Raw genomic sequence first — 19,753 nt, forward strand, 5'->3', positions numbered from 1 at the left:
ACTATGGTTAACTATATAAAGAGTTACAGAAAGACAAAAAAATGTGTAAAATGTGAACTGAAAACACTTTGCAATAAATTAAAAAGCCTAAGTTTATTCAACCTCTTAAGTTTTACTGAAAAATCATTTAAGGCTTACATACAAAATAAGACAAGTTCAGATTTTCTGACAGTTCTAGAGTTAAAATCTTGGGCTATTTTTAACACAGTACATAAAAATCTCTCTTCTTCCATCCGAAAGGGGAAAAGTGCATGCAAAATTGAGGCTACTGTTCAAATTGTAAAATTTAGTGCCCACATAATCTTTAACAAGTATACAGATATGCATAATGTGTATCGCAAAGTTTCAGCTTTTCAATAGAAACAGCTATTTGGTGCTAGACTTAAAATAATTATTAAAAATGTATGTTTAAAATTATTAGAAGTTAGGTTGGGACTCTTACAGTAAACTTAATCCCTGGCTGTGATCGAATCCCCAGTTGTTTGATTTCCAGCTTTGCAAAGAAGAAAGTTATTCGAGTAGGTGCAAACATTAAGTATATGTTAGTATCTTCTTTGGGACGGATTTTGAGTTCCCAATTACTAGTTAAGCGTTCTTCTGATCCAAATATACTTTGCAGCTATGAAAACGAAGACATCAGAAGTGAGTGACTAAAACAGGAAAAACATAAGACTTACTTCACTAGTAACCCAAAATGAACTTCTTCAAAACCTGGATTAACTCAGTTGACAAATGCACATATTTAAGTGTTGCAATGCTTAATATGCAACAGAAATGACTGAGCTGAAGATCCTTTATATTCCCACAATGAGCATATCAATGTTTCTCTCTTTAGACCACAGAAGTTTTTTCCTTTCTATCTACAATAGAGTAAGGCTGAACTCAACCAGCTCTACATTAATTCCCTCTCAGTTGAAGATTTTAGATATCAGATTGGAACACCTGAGGAAAAAAGGGGATTACATAATAAAAGGACTACATAATAAAAACCCCTCTAGTTATGGTAATTCCCAAAAGCTAATGCCAGTTTTATTTTCCTCTCTCCCTCATGTACACAGAGTCCCTTGGAGTGAGGCCTGGAATTCCTCCTGCAAGAAGGGCTGCCGACAGATCTCTCCACGTATTGACTCTATTGTGCTACAGCAGCTTAAAGAGCTGTAAACTGAGCTCCAATTTGCTGCAGTACTGTTAGGGTTTCAGCTCTTCTTAAGGTTGCCAGGGTCGCTTAAATTCTGCTACCAGGTCCATCTTGGCAGTCTCAGAGCAAACATTCACACAGCCTGCTAGACAGTGACATTTTGAAAGGAACATCCTTTAGGGCAAAGACATTTTTATTACAAACATATCCTGATTGTTGTCATAAACACTAAAGAGAAATTTTCATGACAGTTACCTGAAAGCAGTCTTGATCCTGGCCTCTTATCAACAGTCTTAAATGCTGGGTCACAGATGGAGAGTCATTTCTTAGAGTTAACTTCTGATGGCTGAAAAATATGAAGTTCAGTTATATCTTACAGCAAATGTAAATTAACTGCATTATGTGTATTCATGGAATAAGGGACAGTTAGTTTTAAAGTCATTTAATGAAAAAAAAGTGACCTATTCGTACAACAGAATACATCAGCAAGAAAGTTATTTCTGTATTCTCAAACTTACAGACCCTACAATGTTCTACACCACTATGCATCAAACCTCTTACAGCAAAACAACCTAAAAATATATATAAACAGAGCTTTTCTGAAGTTCGAGTATTGTGCTTAACAGCTTGAACTTTGAAAGCAATTGACTTGTGTCAATACTAAAATTCCTTAAAAAAAACACTTTAAAACACAGTTACTAACAGATTATCCAGTGCCACTTAGTTATGCAGAAACAGAGTCTTGTGATTAGTCTGGCCCAGATTCACTACAACAGTTGTAAAGAACTAAATTAAGGATAACTTTTCCTTTTTGTGTGCTTTTCAACATGATAGCACCACAGAAAGTTATGGCCACTTGGCAGCATCAGGCTGACCAAACAATATTTTTTTTCTCTCTGATACAGTCTGGCATTGACCAGGCTTCTGGTACTCACATCCTTCCTCGACAGAGGAAACCTCTGTCAGGTAGAGCAAGCATCTGTCATTTTAACAAGTCAAAAAACAATCACAGAAGGATGTGATAAGCCCTAAAACTGGTAAAAACATAAAGGAAAAGGAAGGATCACAAAGTCAGAAAGAAGGAGGAGGATAGAGAAAAGCCTCTCCCCAGTTTTCAGTGGCAGACACTGTCCTGTACTCTGTTGGAACAAAAATTTTAAAAATAATTTCAGCTTCCTAAAACCAATGGTGAATCAAAACTGTTTTTCAGAAGGAAGAGAAAATAAAAAAGTAGCAGCATACAGGGAAGAGAAAGTGATTCTCAAAACACCAAATAGACAAAATACAGTATCTTAACAAAACAGAAAAATAGAAATACAGCTATCAGAAACAGTTCTTGGCTACAAACACAGATCACTTATAAACAACCAGGAACATTACTAGATTGCTCAAAAAATCAGTATCAAAACAACAGTGGATTAGTCTCTGAAGTAATTCTTACTAAAAGTCCAGAGATCTACAAAACTTGCAGCCTTCATATACAAAAGAATCAAAGTGTATCTAGATCATTATGAACAGTTTCACTAAATCATGGAATACTGAAGCTGTAAACTTGAAACTAAAAAATTTCAGACAAGAACTAGTCTGAAGGATAAAGTAATTGTAATTAGGGATGCAATGGATTCTCTACCAGTAGAAGTTTTACCATTGGAATACATTCAAATTCAAATAAATTAATTCAGTGAAGTTCAACAGCCTGTACTATTTGGATAGTCAAATTACATTACCAGACTGGATTCTTTTAGTCTTAGTGGAAGAACTGAAGAAAAACAAGCACAGAGATTTATTTCTAGCAGGAGGTAGGTATCAAAAGAACCAACAGAGCTTGTCTATCAACTTGCTTGGAAAATATTTTCCACTATGTTTCTGGTTACATAACACACTAATCTTACAGAATCAGATATTATTAACAGTAAGTAAAGAGTCCTGAAGAATACCAAAAACTCAAACAAGATCACAATTTGTTTCCCAAAGTTTCTTGCTCCCCTCAAAAACTGTAATATATTGCTTCTCTCACTTGAGTCAACTTAGTTTATCACCTGTGGATTATTAATGTGAATAGGGACAGGAAGGAAGTTTTACTTCAAATAAGTGCAATATAAAATCCTTAACATGATCTTCTATATGAACTGCCGCCCAGCTTATACTTACACTGATGCTCCAAGTGTTACTCCTCCCCAGGCAACAAACTGCTTGTTGGAGAGAATGGGTGGGATATCTGAGCAACCAGCAGCTGTAGACACAAGTCTGTTTTCTTCAGACTCCACCACACCTTTTATCACCACTTCATACTGAGGCCCAGATGGCAGCACAAGGATTTTTAAAGTACTTTAAAAATAAATAAATAAATTTAAATCCTATCACAGAACAAGATTAGCTGACGAAAACAAAACATAATTGTAAAAAAGATAAAAATAAAACCAAAAATAATTATAGATAGGCCTTTTTAAATTACCTTCTCAAGGGAAAATACAAATACTTTTTTTTTATTTTATGACAAAGACCAGCTTTAGGTATAGCAAGATTTAAATTCTTTGGTTTGTAAATAAGTATGCCACAGGTACCTCAAGCAATCTTCTTTCATTTGGAAATGGTTCAGATAAGTATTTCAGAGACTACAGCTAGGCAAACTATTTTTTGCCCATGCTAACTTCTGATTATTTTGGCAGACTAATTTCAGAGAGAAACAAATTCTGGCTGTCTCTATGAACATTAAAGAGATGCCTTTTGAAATACCTGTGAAACTTCAATGAAGTTTTAGAAGTGTGAGATACCCAGGAGTGTAAAAATTAAACTCTGAGTTCTATTAACAAAGATAGAGTTCTAGGCCACAAAGCCAAGATTTTTCCCTCACTTTGTTTCCTGGGACTGCTGTGAAAAAGAACACTGGACTCACACACAGGGAACCAGCCACCTACAGCTGGCTTTTCATGATACAGTCTCTATCCTACAGGACACGAGCACAGTGCAGATGACTACTGCCTTCTTCAGGCAGAGCAGAGAAACAGATGAATGAGAGCATCAGAAGTACAGACTCAAATAATGAAGTAGAAAGAAATGGGCTAATACTGAACAGGAAAGCTAGACTTAATTAGCAAAGAAAACAGACACAAAACTAGACACAGAAAAAAAAAAAAAAAACACCAGAAGAGGAACCAGAAAAAAGAAACTGCTGTCTAATTAAGGGGGACAGAAGCCAACAGGGAAATAAAACAAAAAGCTAAAGTATATAGGGAGGGAAGAGGAGATGTATCTAAGCAGTGATACAGGGAACAACAACAACAATCAGAAAAACAAAACAGAAAAAAAACATTTAAAAAAAGGCATAAGGCAGGAAGGAAATCAAGCTTTTAAAGAATAGGCTGAAGCATTTGCTATAGCACAGTCCAACTTAAAGCCAGGAATGAAACTCCACTCTAGCTGTCACTGAATTCCTATGATGCCTACTGACAGAGCCCTGCATCCCATCAGTAGGGAATATGAACCCTTGTTACTGCTTTAGTTAGTTTATTAGTCTTTTGGCAGCACTCGCACATGGACTGCAAAGTTTCCAACTCTACAGAGTGCCTTGAGCCTGTAAAGCAAAGCAGTTATGCATAAAGCCACAGGAGAGCAAAGATTAATCACTTTTCACGCTTACCCATTAGGATCATACTCTCATTAGCACAGAATTTCTCGCTGTTTAATTTAAGGCACTGAGTAGGCCCAGGTAAGATAGATAGTGAAGCTGAACATTTTGGACAGATTCCTATCTCAATTATTACTCTATTATAGCAGAAACTGGAGAACATGTAACAAAAGAGGAAAAGCTGCTCCAGAAAAATGACTGACCCCTGCCATCGCCAAAAAACTCTCACATGACACCAGAACAGTGGTCACTTGAACCAATCAAGTGTATTCCACAGAACAACGTTTGTTGAGGAATGGCTCAAGGATAAGGGTCACAGTTTGACTGAGCAATTGTACGATCAGAGCCTGTTTTAGTAGGCCTTAGCTGACATAAGTTGAGTGGAATTTTCCTCTACATGTAGTTCAGCTGCTACGTGCAGTTTAGCAAGAACAGGCTGGCCTTGCAGGATAAGATGTGATACAACTTTGAAGGAGTAGCACTTGGCAAGTAGGATGCGCTGATATAGTTTTTACTGACTCTGTGAGAACCGCAAGTAAGAGAACAATGCAAGTCTGTAAACGCAACCTTTAGTATTGTAACCAATCATTTAACGCCTAATACTATGATGTAACTAATCACCAATCACCTAATGCCTAATAGGCACAACTAACTGTATAAATGAGTGTTACCCGGGCTAATAAATCAATTCATGATCTATCACTCATATTGAGTCGGCTTCATGAATCCTTCGCTGCTCGCAAACGTTTGACAGGTACTAATGTGCAAAATTATGACTGCCTACATCTACAAACAGAACATACACACTACTGTTTTACAGGATATACAGCTGAACTTTTATTTGATTATGGTAGCCAAAATTAATGAACACTCTTGATCCTGATCCATGTTTGAGTGTTTTCATATGTAAAATAGAAATAACATTTCCCTTGTCTCAGCAGAGTGAAGAAGAGGGAAGTAACTGAAGGGGCTGCTGAAGGTAAGTATTTTAAAGCTTTGCTACACTTTGGAAACAAGTACCATATAAAGGGCTTCAGGGACTTACTCCATTTATTGCCACTACCCAAGTCTCAGGACATCTGTTGATCTGTGATGGGAAATATTAGCTCCTCATTAAGCTACGTACAGCAAAGGAGGCAGGGAATCTATGGAACAGATAAACCCTAGCAAAAGTCTACCTTGTGGGCAAAACTTTCAATTTGTTCATGACCTTAAGGACAAAAGCAGCCCTGTTTAAAGCAGGCAGCACAAAATCAGTTATGTTACCTTTCTGTAGTCGTTATGTTTTTTGGAAAAAACAGGACAGTCACTTCTCGTTCTTCTCCAGGAAGAAGGAAAAGATCCTCAGGCCGAACAGCAAAGCAGCTGTCCTGATCTGATATCTGAAGGTAGACAAGGGGAAAAGGGAGGGTTGGTTATTTATTTTAAGGGAGTAAACATTTCTACAACACATAATACAATTTGGTTGTGCATCTGTTGTACATACAGTGTAGACAATTCAAATGCACCTGGCATCTTCAGAACCTTCCCATAACCCTGCACTAGATAAACTCTTCTAAGAAGTTGGACACTATAGTACAAATACCTCTAAAAGAGAGGTCTTAAGACATCAGTTGTGTATACAACACTGAAGGGGCCACAAAGAGATTTAAAGAATTTACCAGTAAGTACAACATGGCAATGGTACACCACTAGGGAAGTAACATAACTAGTCTCAATGGTGGTACCAACCATTACTGGTATCAGTTAGTATCCAGTATCATCAAGTTAACATGGCATTTGTGATACTAGTCATGCGTCTCTTTCCACGGCCTGTACTCCAAGCAATAGAAGAAGAACAAGAGCTAGAAGCTTGTTTTCCTCAAATTCAGGGTCCTGACTTCACTCTATGCCTGACCCATAACTCTCAGGACTGCGAACTCCACCAGTGCGCAATCACTGCAGCCCAGGCTGTCTTCACTCTTGATGTCACCAACCAGCTCACTGACACTGGTGACCATTTGGTCCAGTATCACACTCCCTTCCAGCAGATGTATGGGTGGTTGAAATCCCCCAGCAGGACGAGAGCCTGTGAGTGTGATGTCTCCTGTAGCTGGAGTAAGAAGGCTTTGTCAATAGGCTCTCCTTGATTGGGCACCCTGCAGTTAGACACCAACTGCAAGGTTCCCTTTGTTGTCTCGGTCTCTAATTTTTACCCATAAGCTTTCAACCTGCTTGTGGCTATTCTTCAGCATCAGCTCTTCACACTCTATCCATCTCTTTATGCAGAGGGCAACCCCTCCGCCCCTCCTTCCTCACCTGTTTCTTCTGAACAGCCTGTAGCCATCAGTAGCCACATTCCAGTCATAGAATTCATTCCACCAAGTTTCAGGCAATCAGGTCATAGCTTTCTAGCAGTATGGTGGCTTCCAGCTCCTCCTGTTTGTTGCTGATGCTGCATGTATTGGTGTAAAGTCTAGTTCAAAGTCTACTTTAAAGCTTTGTCAATGAGCCCCACTAGCTCATGAGCAAAGACCCTCTTCCCCTTTTGAGAAAGGTGAATCACGTTTGATTCCAACAAGCCTGGTGCCATGTAGGCCATCCCATTATATGAAAACCCCAAATCATGGCGGTGACACCAACCACAGAACCATGTATTAATAGACTGGGTCTGTCTGTTTCTTCCAATGACGCTGCCCGCAACGGCAAGGAGAGAGGAAAAAATAACCTGTGCTCCATGTTCCCTATGTAAACTTGTAAACCTTTTGTCAAACTACACAGTTAAGATCTCAAGCAATGCTCGGCTTTAGTTTCAATACAACATTAACAGTGCAAACCCCATGATTTCAAGAGGAAGAAGACAACCTACCTTAACTTTCAAATATACACCAATGTTTCCAGCATTTTTCAAAGGCAGCTGCTGTTTGGCTGTTGAACCCACACTAGTAGACAAATATATTGTCTGGAAAACATAAAGAAGAGCATGTACAGGTATATATACATATATAATAAAACCAAACACTAAAAAAGAAGTAGGCTAGGACAGGCAAACTATTATTAAAACACACATCATAAATATATGCAAACCTGTAAGTCCTTTGGAGCATGTATCCTTGCTGTTCCAGCTCTTGCTCGGAGAGGAATACTTTTAATTACACTGCTAGGTCCTGGACTATCCACTTCCACATCAACTCTTGCCAAGAATTCATCCGCTGGACCCAAGGAGTCTAGGAACAATTCCGTAAGTAACAAAAGCAAGCAAGTCTGCTAGCAGGAAAGGCCATTCCTATAGATGTTTGTCTCACTTCACTGATGTCCAATCTTAACATATTAATGTTGTGATATTAACAGAAACTTTCCCCATTAACCTGGCAACACTATTTTTCTTTTAAATAAAGTCTCACAGGATCTTATTTAAGACCTTTCTGTCAAATGTGGCTGAAATTGATCCTAAAGTAAGCAAAAAAACCATCTTAAAATACTAGCCAAACTAGTTGGTATATGTACTATCTCTTATTTAATATTTAGGAAGTCAGAAAAACTGAGGTTTCTTCAAATTTCTTATTTATTTTGCAACCAGCACAATGTTTTCTTAAGTGATGATTTAATTCCCTCAGCAAAAGGAGCAAAGCAAATTCCACACATCTTGTAGTAGATAACCACTTTGTATAGCTTGATACTGAAGTATATATACCCTTGTTAACACCTGAAAGATTCAGACAGACATATTCCATCTCCTTCAGTTACTAAAACTGAATGTGATACCCGAACTATTAGGACACAAACCGAAGATGGAACGTTTCATTTCACATTTGCAGCCTGTTCCTGAAACTCTTAACAGATGCAGACATTAAAAGTCAATTTTTTTTTTTAGTTGAAATGAAAATCAGATTGCTATACCTGAACAAGAAATTTGTTTCTTAGGTGCATGGAACAGAACCCAAACTGTTAAAGCTTCAGGATCCTGAAAAAGAAAATGGTTGACTCATCTCATGGGGCAGGATGATCGGAAAAAATTACTAAAGATTAAAATAAAACAACAAAACTAGCAAAAAACCTCTACTGCTCAAATAGTCAGACACTTTCCCCCTGCCCCAAATCATTACTGTCAACCCCAGACATTCAGAACCCTCATTTCATACAGCAAGTAACAGGAAGAATCAGTCAACTACAAACTACTCACTTGCCCATCATAGCTTGCATGTATCACATGATTTACAACTGATGGAGCTGCTATCTGAGAAACTGCATCCATTTGAAGCAATTGTTCATTAGAAGGATTAACTGGCTCCTTGGAAAACGTGAAGCAACGCCAAGCTACTGCATTCTGTCAAAGCAATAAAGTATTAAAATTATTAAATCTCTTATTGTCACTAACAATAATGCTGACAAAGCTGAGAAATACAAGGCAAGTTCTGAAAGATCTAAGTAGTTTGTAAAAACCGATCAAAGATTAGCCTGTCATTTCAGTTGGTACGTGATAGTCCAGCAAACCCTAGGAAAATAGTCAGAAACCCTTCTGCAGTAAAAGGAGACAAGCTGGAACTGGTTAATTTAAGCCTTCAAGAAGTTTGGCTGTTTAAGATCAAACCTTATTAGTCACCAAGATGACCTGATCCTCTGCAGAGGAAGAGAGAATACATTAAACTTGCTACAAAGCCAGCTGTTCCACTTGGAACAGTGGAATAAGTCTCCATCTTCCCAGAGGGAAGGATTAGGCAACACAACCTGTTTGCCATCTGCTGCCTGTGCCCTCCAATCAGGCAATACAGAGGCAGCAGTCCATGGCTGGGCTGTAAAAACCAAACCAACCAACTAAAGAAAACCCCAGAAGCATTTTTGTTGGTACCATTATAGCTGAATCAGATTACCACCCTGAAAAAAAACTACTGACTAACCAAAGATTTATTGGGAATCTTACGTCTAGCATCCAGGGTATGTTTCTTAATGACATATAACAAAGTGTTTTGGTATTAAAATTCAGTATCACAAGAAGTTAACTTCCACATACAGGAAGTTTACTGTACTTACAGCATTAATAATAAGTCTAATTGGCACAAAAGCGTGAGTTTTGTTGATAAGTTTTAGCGGAAGAGCCTTCCAACTTCCAGAAGTCAAGTCACCAAAATCCAGATAATCTTTTTTTCCTGTTTCCACCTGTTTTTAAGGCAAAGTATAACTTATAAGGAAGGAAAACCTCCTAAAGACACTACCATACAAAAGTTCCAAGAAAGTAAGGATGTTATTAACCTGTTCTGTTCCCTTAATACTATACCCCCATACGATACATACCTCCTACTAGGGGCAGGAGGAGTCTAAGAAGCACGTTTCCTTTGATAACAAAGGGGTTACATCCAGTTGGCTATCTATCTCCCACATATTTTGTCTCAGTCATTTAAGCCAATCTTAGTGCAATATTTATCCAACAAAACCCAATAAATAACCAAATTGTTTTGACTAATTTAAAACAAAAATAAACTATGATTATTGCTAGCAAGTAAAAAATGTCAGTTTTGGATAGTTAAAATGTAATTTTAGCAAGTTAAAAGTTAAGAAAATAACTAAGTAGTAGTTAACTTTTTGTTAGCTGTATAATACACTTAAAAGCTGTATTTTGCTGCAGATCACGACATTTATTTGGTACTTTTTCCATTCTCAGAAACATAACAAGACATACAGAGATATATCATATGATTTAACTTTAATTTAAATATGAAGCAAGTTTGAATGAATTACACCATCAAAAACACGGAAAATGACGTATTTTGCCAAACTACATATAAAAAATGCATTAAAAATTAAATTAAAATTTAAGCATAAAGAAGCATAAAAAAATTATATCCATTCATGTGTATTCAACTAGAATATCATTACTTTAAAATATAAACCTAGCCCAAAGCAGGTTAGCAGACCACCTTAAAATGGAAATTGTTAGCTGTGTTTAATGACTGAAAATTTTACTTTTATCAGCACTGTCACAGACTATCAAGTAATTTGTTCAATTACCTCCAAAAGTACCATCAAGCCTATTTCTGTCTGTCCATACTCTTAAATCTAGGACTACATAAAGCCAGATCTAATTCTTAATGTTACTCTGTCTCCTACCTGATCATTCTTCATGATAACACACAAGATGAAGCATTTTATACATCCACTTAATTTTAATTTTCAATTAGTCCAAAATAAGAAAATATTCTCTGTAACCATAAATACATAATAAGAAACCAAGACAAAGACCAAAATAAAATAAAAAATAAAGAAAACCTTACAATTGGCAATAAATGCTTTTTGTTACATTTTAATGCCCAGTGGTATCCAACATAGCAGATACTTAGAAAGCCTTAGATGTTTAAGACTTCATCCATTCTTTCAATAATGAAAAAGCAACATCTTTTAATTTATTCTTTTCAGACAGTTGCATGATATTTCATTTCCAGCTAAGTGCTTTTCCCCAACTAAAAGGTCCTAAAGAGTTATATAAGCTCCTCACATACACTCCCCTATATTCCTTCCCCACTCCAAACATAAGAAATTCCAGATTCCTTTGAGGAACAACCTTGCATTCCTATTTTTTCCTAGTGTCATTAAACTATTCATAAAATTAGGAAAAAAAAGAAAAAAAAACCACAATAAGTAGCTACTTACTTCTAAATTAGGATTTTCAGCGACTGCTGTCAAAACTACTCTACTTGCCAAAGCTTCTGCCTGAATGATTGTCTCAGCATCTGCAGAAACTGGCCAAGACGAAACATTGAGAATACACTGAAAGATTCCCGAATGACAAGGCAAGAAAAGTATTTTCAGATCATTGGTAGAATAGGATCCTACGATGGTGTTGTTCTTGAAAACCAGACATTGATATTTCACAGGATCCAGCTGAAAAACAAAATTTCTGTCATTTTCAACAGGCCTCTTGTGAAAGGACAGCTTCTTTCAAAATACCACATTTATTTGGCACATTTTTGCTCAACACAGGCATTTTGTATACATTTTTGCTCAATATTAATTACTGCATCTTTATATTCACTCCCATTCTGTCTCACTCAACTGCAGGCATTTTCTTCTAATTTAAAGGGTTAGATTAGTCAATCTGAAAGTTGCTGGGGCTTCTTTCCAGCATCTAGTGAAATATTAACACTGGGATTACAGTATTTATTATATTAGAGACTGAATTCAGAAGTAAAGCCAACTTTTGAGAAAGAATAGCAGCAAAATAAATAAAGCCAATTCTGCTTGGTGCTTCTGCCATCAAAGATGGGAGGAAGAGGTATGGTGGGAGAGTTATGGAAAGGTCAGTGGATGGAGGTCACCAGTAAATCATCAGTAAATCCTAGATGCCTTAAAGTTTCTGTTGCAAACATACATAATCTTCAACCAGGAGCAACAGACTGCAAGTCATACTCAGTGTATCGCAGAGTTAACTTGGCTGGAAAAAAATGGCTTTTTATTATTTTGTGCAGCGAACAAATTAAATTTATATATTTATTCATGGCAACAACTGTAAATGTGACTGTCAATTGTAAATTCATGGAAAAAAAAAATCACCTCCTGGTACAACAGGATCTCAGGTTTGAAGACCTGCACAAGAGCCCCGTGATATCAAGTGACTAGGAAAATATGTAAGAAATCTTAAGTCTCATATATTCATGTATATATACACAACCACAGAACTGTGGTTTGGTGGTTTTTAAAGAGGAACTATTCAGAGAAAACGGAGCAAAACCAGTCATACTCCTGGAAAGACACATGTAACATTTGCTGGAAAAATATACCTAAGGAGGGGTATGATAAGGATTTATAAGACTTACAAGCGTCAGTATATAAAATTAATTATTGTCCATGATTTTTCAGTAACAAGGATCAAACTAAAACAGCAAGAACCAGATTTAAAAAAAAGGAAACAAGCAGTAGTGCATGGAATCCACAACTGAATCGAACTGTGGACAACACTACACAATTTCAAAAGATTAACTAGATAAAGAGCAGCCCACCAAAAACTAATAAAACCAGAAATAACATCTAGCTCAAAATTTCCCAAGCATCAAACTGCCAGAAGTTCAGAGTATACTATGCTTGTTCTGCTGTTATATTCTTCTCTATTAAGAGTATTCATCAGTAAATTAAATTATATTGATAGATGTTTAATCTAATTCATTCCCATGTTCTCGAGATCCTTTACCTCTGGAATGCTTACTATGATGACAGAAGCAGACAGAATATAACAAAATTGAAGTGCAAGGTGCCCTATCTACAGCCTACAAACTACATATAACCCAAAGAACAGCCCACCTAGCTTGAAGCCTGCCCCACGTATTTCTCATTCTCTGTCACACAAGATATCCAAAATTTCAAAAAAAATGGGAGCAAACTGCACAAAATGTTTTAGCAGTAACAGTCCTCAGTGTGGATGCTTTCTTTTCTAGGGATGCCTTCTCTCACATACAAAAGTGGGAATGAATAAGCAGAAAATTCACACCTACCACACTTTACACACACAAAACAATTCTGTAAGTCAATCCCATCATGCGGCATTTACCTCTCTGTGCCTCCTTGCTGGAATAAGTCAGGTGGCCTGGTTGAAAGAGGGTAGCACTGCTTTTGTGCACATTAACTATAAAATGGGAAAAAATTACAAATGTGTACAGAGGGCTCTAGTTTTACATATGACACCTGGTAAGATTACAGCCTTATTCCTGCAGCTTTATAAACAAAATCTCTTACCTTTTCCCCATTAACTGAAACACTGAGTATTCCAATGCTGACCTGCAACCACCGTTCAGTTGGATTAAAAATGCTAAGAACTGTCTGTGATGCAATTCCCACACAACAGGCATTAGGAAACCTCAATTCTTCTGGTACTTTTACATGCCCTTTGGAAGAAAATATGCTCCTGTTAGTTACAAGTACCCAGAATCAAACCAGCCATCAGGCTGACATCATGTCCAGTTTATAAACTCATTTACAAATGCTTCATTATATAGCAAGGAAATGTTTGACTCCTACAGTTTTCATAAGAATGTTTTCCACAAGTCTGATTATACTCAGAATTTCAATCAATTGTTCCTAATTTGCATCTTACCTGGAGTTCTACTGTCATGAACAAAAATACCTATGGAAATAGCACGTCCTGTGCAGATACTTACCCACAAAGTATATACATCTTATAGAAAACACTCAGCATTCACAACTTAATCAGTACTAGCCCAACTCAGAAAATGGAAAAATCTTCTATTATAAGAGTATAAGTGCTACCTAAAAAGGTGTTCAGGTATTTTTTTGCTACAGAAAACACAGAGTACTCCTAGAGTAGATTTTTGCTGTAGAAGTACGGTCATCAAAAGTTATCACCAAGTCAAAAGAAATCCTTCTTCAAATATTTTACTTCCGGGAAGTTCTTATTTCTAAAAATATTCAAAATAACACTTTCAGAAGAATTGCAACATTAAAATGAAAACCCAAAACTCAAATGGAGGTGAGAGTTCTTTGGCATGCCAAGGATCAAACTTCATTACACCCCGAAATCCAACAATGGGTACTCATGTCAAATTAAAAATTTTACTTCTCAGTTAGACACACACATAATCACCTGAAGTTGTTTTAGCTACTGGAGCAACAAGCTTTATTTTAAAGCCATACACTCTTATTTCCCTCTAAAAAAGAAAACTTAGCACAAGTATGAAGGTGAAAATATAATTTCCAGTGATGCTAGTCTTAGTTTAAGTTTAAAAACTTAAGTTTGCCAAAAATCAAGTTTAGACTATATTAGATGTTCAGAGTTCAAAAACACAAACCACTAGAAATTATGTATATTAAAAAACAGGCAAAGAGTAAGATGGTTCAAATTTTACTATTTTAAAATAGACTAACAAGACCAATGATTCAAAACAACCAATAAACCAAAAATAACCTATAAACTGTCAAAAATTCAAATCTTCAACTCCATTAACTTACCACTTCATCTGAATGAATTTGCCATAAAAAAGTATAGCAAAAAACAACTAAAGAGATCATAGGTTAAAAGAAGTCTTTAGGTGCTTAGGTTTAGAACCAAGTCAAGATACAGAGAATTAGCAGAAAGTACAGAAGGCATTTGGCAGCTTGTCTTTCCCCTTCATAACCAGAAAACAGCTTGAGCCCTCCACATTCCTCCTTGGATTTTTTGGTTTAACTGACTGCTAATATCAAGTTAGGCTGGAGACAGAAATGTCATCTACTTTCCAGATAAAGTACAACTATGTTTCCAGAGCATGACTCGTCTTGCTTAGTATGAACTGCAGCTAGGATTTCTCTTCCTCCTATGAAAGACAGTCCTAGATCCTTTAAACAAGCACAGAACCACTGAGTGCTGAAGAATGCTGAAATAATTCTAGATTATAAAAAAAACCCAAAAACTTAAGACCATTAGAGGGACTATAAGAATAGACACTGAATTCAAAGAACATAATTAAATAAGGAAAATGAGTCATACTTTAAAATAACAAAACTTGCATAAAAAACAATTGTGGTTATGCTTAGTAGTCATCTTAATTTTATTTATTATAATATTAGCATCATCACTATCATCTTTCTTGTCCACTACTGTATTTTAAACAAGACTCTAAAAAAACACACTTACCAATACCAGGTGACTTTGCCAACTCCCACTCATTTCTACCAGCTCCAAGAGGTTGTCCAGTACATGATTTTATATTTAAGATATTCTTGTTCCAGGAAGCAGAGTGTGGATTACAAAGTGAAGCTGCATCCAAAGAGCCAGGACCAATATTTGGACCTAAAGGAATTCCTACCATAAGTGGATTCTCAACGTGTCCTGCTGGGATACCAGAACAAGGAAGCCCTGCTGGAAGACCAAAACCTGCAGAGCTGCAGCCATGCAACTGAGACAAAACTGTATTTCCAGTAGATGGCATATTTCCCAGATGCTGTTGTGCAAATGGAGTCGTTGCAAGAGAACGTCCTGTGAGCAACGTGGGAACAGAGGAAGAAATTCCTTGACTCTCACAGGTAGTGACGTGGGACTGAAAGCCTGAAATAGGAACATATTGTTCACCAGATGAGTTTTGATTGAAAGGCATGTAAGTGTTTAATCCAGGATATACAGGTAATACATTCACGGATGGCAATTCTTGTCTCTGTGCTTTGCTTGTCTGATCCTGCCGCACTTGTGCATCAACATTAACAGAAAGTGGCTGAAAGATGCAGAATTTACTTGGTAAAGCTGACTTAACATGGTCTACCTCTTTAGGATTTGCTGCTACATTTGAAGGAATAGATGTACACTGCTTTTCATTCTTTGGAAAACCTTCTTTGGACAGTTCTTGACCCAGAGCATCATCAAGCTTTCTTTTAAGACCCACAAGTTCATTTTCTTCAGATTTCTGGTCAATACTACACAGTACTTCTTTTCTATTTCTTTGACATGAATGGTCTTCTGGATTTTCATTTGTATGTTCCTGCGAAGGAGTTGGGCTGGCTCGAATTATTGTTGTGCTCAGTTCACTAGCATTTTCACTCTGGTAAATAAATATAATATACAGTATTACAAATTTTAGAAAAGCAAATAGAGTACAGAAAATAAGATGGACCTTTGTCAAGCCTTGTCTGAAATTTTGCTTTTGTAACATCTGTGGCTCCTCACCTTAAAAAAGAAAACCTGCGACTACAATCTATTTGCTGTTTAGTCACATTCTAGCTAGGTGTACAGGGCCTGGCTTGGATGGAGTTCATTTTCTTCATAGTCATCCCTACAGTGGTTTATTTTTAGATCTGTGACCAAAACAACATTGATAACACATCCATGTTTTAGCAGAGACCTACAGTGAATTTTCTTATTTATTGTGTTTGGATCCAATACCACAACGATTTTCATGTTTAAAAATGCATGAATCATACAATCACTTAGGTTCTAAAAGACCCTTAAGATCATCAATTTTTTTTTCTTCTGAAGTCCATCCAGATCATAGATTCCATTTTCAAAAACGGAGTTACAAAAAAATTTTTTAAAGTTTCAAAACCAAAACTAGACAGTGCAGTATCAAAGTAATCAGACATCAGCTCAAGACAAGTGTACTGTGAGAACTCTGACACAGGAACAAGAGAGCTACACAAAAGAATTAAGAGTATCTACAATATAAAGCAACTGTTCAGCTTAAGTAAGTAGGACAAATGAAATTACTATCTCTTGGTCTCTCTCTTTCTCAGCACTAAAGATTATTAACCCAAAGGAATAAATTAACATTGTAACCTTATAAATTAACCCAAAGGAATAAATCAACACTGCAACCTTATAAATAGGACTTATAAATAACACAAATGTAAAACTTTGACAAAGCACTTGAGGATCTCCTTGCTAACCTACCCCAGGGAACAAAGACTACTCAAAAAGTAACTTCTCTTCAAGACAGAGGGGCAAACTAGCATGCAGCCAGTTACACCAAAGCATCAAGAGACACCCATTTGCATGAGATGACAGGAATCTAGAACCGTACGCATTTCAAATGTGAAACAGACCCAAGAGCTGATGCTATGCCAGCACTGACTGCAAGCAAATACTCATTTAAATTTGCCCCTGGGTTCCTTCCTATAAGAGTATGATTCCCACTGGGAACACCAAGATGGAAAAGAACAGATATTCTCTGCGTAACTTGAGCAACTAGACCTAGAACAAAATGGGCTACAGGCCAGAACACGATTCCTTCTTCCTGATGCTTTCAGCATGAAGGAACGTTGCTGTTGGTATTCCTATAGGAGGAAGAGAAGGCTTCACTAAGCTTTCACTAGCCACCAGTCCTGAAAAGCCTCACCCTCTGCAAATGAGGAAAAAACAAACAAAAAAACCCCATAGTAGACAGTATTTCTAATTCCTGGGTCAAAGGAATCCACAACTGATAAAGATATTACAAAGTATATGTAGACATTCAAATTTCCACAGATATGGATGCAGTCAGAGAGGTTTTTTCAGTTTTTGTTTGTTTTTTAAGTTCCGTCCAAATTTCCACACATTTTGGAAGGGCAGAGGCATAACAGAAGGATTCCAGATTCCAAGAAACCCATGGATTTAGATAAAAGAATGACAATTATCTTAATCAGCCTAAGATTACAAATGCGAACATAAGTTTCGTTCTCAGGGTACACTTTTTGCTAAAGCAGTAAGAACAGTCGGATGACTGTCAGAGATAGAAAATGATAGTTTCAGTCCTGAAAAAAAAAGTTAAAGCTAAAATATGTACTTACAAACATTTCTCCAGAAAGAAAAAAAAAAGAAGAAAAAGAAGAAAAAGAAGAAAAAAGGAAAAATGCTCTCTTAACAGCTGAAGTTGTGCAGAAAGGGAGCCTCATGGGTGATGAAAGCAGATATAGATCCTACAAACTACTACTGGAATACTGCACTGCATTGCAAGAACAGAATGACTTAACAAGCAATTGGTGGGGGGGAAATCAAAGGAGGAAAATAAACTAACTCTAACTTTTTTCAGAAGTTCCTAGTTCTTTGAACATGTTACTATGTTTATACTCATTAGAGTTTGCACATTTAACATGATCTATTTCAGAATTTCAATTTCTGTAACTCAGGAGTAAGGGAGAAGCAGAAAATGCACAGCATGTCCTAAACTGTTCTGAAACCCTTAAAACATTTCTAATTTAGAATTATTTTGACCATTTAAGGGTTTGGTTTGGGGGTGAGGGAGAAAGAGGAGTTGTTTTGTTTGTTTTAAAGAGAGGGAATGTATTATTTACAGTTTGAGATTTTCTTACCCAGTACTTCTCCGGATGATGTATTATAGCTGTGTTCTTAAGGGTACTGTCAGATGCAGAGACATACGTCAGCCTGCTCATACTAGGACTTGAGTAAACTGACTGAGGTAGCACATCCTCTTTGCAAGAAGACTCCTGATAAAGCGACGTGCAAGTAAAGTCAGGTTCAGACCTGAAAACAGATTCAAAGTATGTCAGTGTTAGAATATATTTCTAATGCTGCCTTCAAGAAAATCAATGCTACACATTAGCTATAGTATTCTAAAAATCAACTTCCTTAGCCATTCTGTTTAGTACAGTCAGTAGAAATGACAAATCAATTAATCTTCACAAGTTCTGGCCTCAATGTACATAAAACCCATTTTCATTAGATATAAATCCATAAGGCAAAGCATCAGAGTTCCACAACTGAACTCAGATGCTAAGGTCACAAAAACAATACAACAACTTCTTAAGAGAAAAAAGGTGAATCAATATACTTGTATCTAAGTAGATGGAAGAATGTAAAATGAAATCATGCAACATCCCAGGCATCACACATCAGTATTCCTGTTCACTGCTTAGATTCTATTAATTTCACACACCTGAAAACACAAGATCTCTCACCACTTTGTCAAACAAAAAGAGATAACATGAAAACAACTAAAGTCATTGACAATTTTAACTGGAAATCCTTATGTCTATATAGACATGTTTGCAAAAATACACATACTTTGCACATTTTAACTGCTGAGAAATGTCAGACAGCCTGTAATTCTTATATCGTGTACAACACATTAACTGTAGTCAAATATCAAACCATGAATTTAAAAGTTAAGGCAAAGAAATCAGTTGCCTCCTCCTTTTATGAGAATGTATACAGCCATTGGCTACTAGCCACATTCATAAATTTAAGACTACACAATCAACCTAGTTGTAATCTCATAGGTTATATAACACTTATTGTTATGGGACCTCATTTAGAAAACATTCCCTTTCAGTCACCAAGTCAGTCTTACATCTCAGACACAAGTTGTAGTTTCAAAACATGAAGTGGTCAGAAGCAACACAAATATTTCTACCCAACCTCTCTCACAACAAGTACTGGTATGAATTAGAGAACCAAACTGAGAGAAATACTTCCGAGTTTAAAAAACCACATCTTCATCTGTCTATACAATGTCAAGCTGTGTTATCATATAATTAACATTGTAACCCCCAAATGGCTTTATTTGTAATAGATTAATTACACTAGAACAACAATTAATAAATAT

The 19,753-nt window shown here is 36.6% G+C and overlaps 1 protein-coding gene across 1 annotated transcript in view; it reads right to left on the reverse strand.

Annotated features, from left to right (window-relative positions):
- Positions 1–19,753, reverse strand: part of CEP192 (centrosomal protein 192) — a 69,526-nt gene that overhangs the window by 28,316 nt on the left and 21,457 nt on the right. Inside the window, exons 16-28 of the mRNA XM_029085977.1 lie at positions 18,501–18,672; positions 15,361–16,258; positions 13,467–13,615; positions 11,391–11,621; positions 9,777–9,902; positions 8,929–9,072; positions 8,646–8,709; positions 7,833–7,972; positions 7,615–7,707; positions 6,033–6,148; positions 3,290–3,466; positions 1,394–1,484; positions 443–619 (exon numbers count right to left, since the gene is read on the reverse strand). Of these exons, the coding sequence (XP_028941810.1) occupies positions 443–619; positions 1,394–1,484; positions 3,290–3,466; positions 6,033–6,148; positions 7,615–7,707; positions 7,833–7,972; positions 8,646–8,709; positions 8,929–9,072; positions 9,777–9,902; positions 11,391–11,621; positions 13,467–13,615; positions 15,361–16,258; positions 18,501–18,672 (2,578 nt within the window). The remainder of the gene's footprint in view (positions 1–442; positions 620–1,393; positions 1,485–3,289; positions 3,467–6,032; positions 6,149–7,614; positions 7,708–7,832; positions 7,973–8,645; positions 8,710–8,928; positions 9,073–9,776; positions 9,903–11,390; positions 11,622–13,466; positions 13,616–15,360; positions 16,259–18,500; positions 18,673–19,753) is intronic.

Source organism: Antrostomus carolinensis, unplaced genomic scaffold (genome assembly GCF_000700745.2).
Source record: "Antrostomus carolinensis isolate BGI_N321 unplaced genomic scaffold, ASM70074v2 scaffold5627, whole genome shotgun sequence".
Taxonomy (NCBI): Eukaryota; Metazoa; Chordata; class Aves; order Caprimulgiformes; family Caprimulgidae; genus Antrostomus; species Antrostomus carolinensis.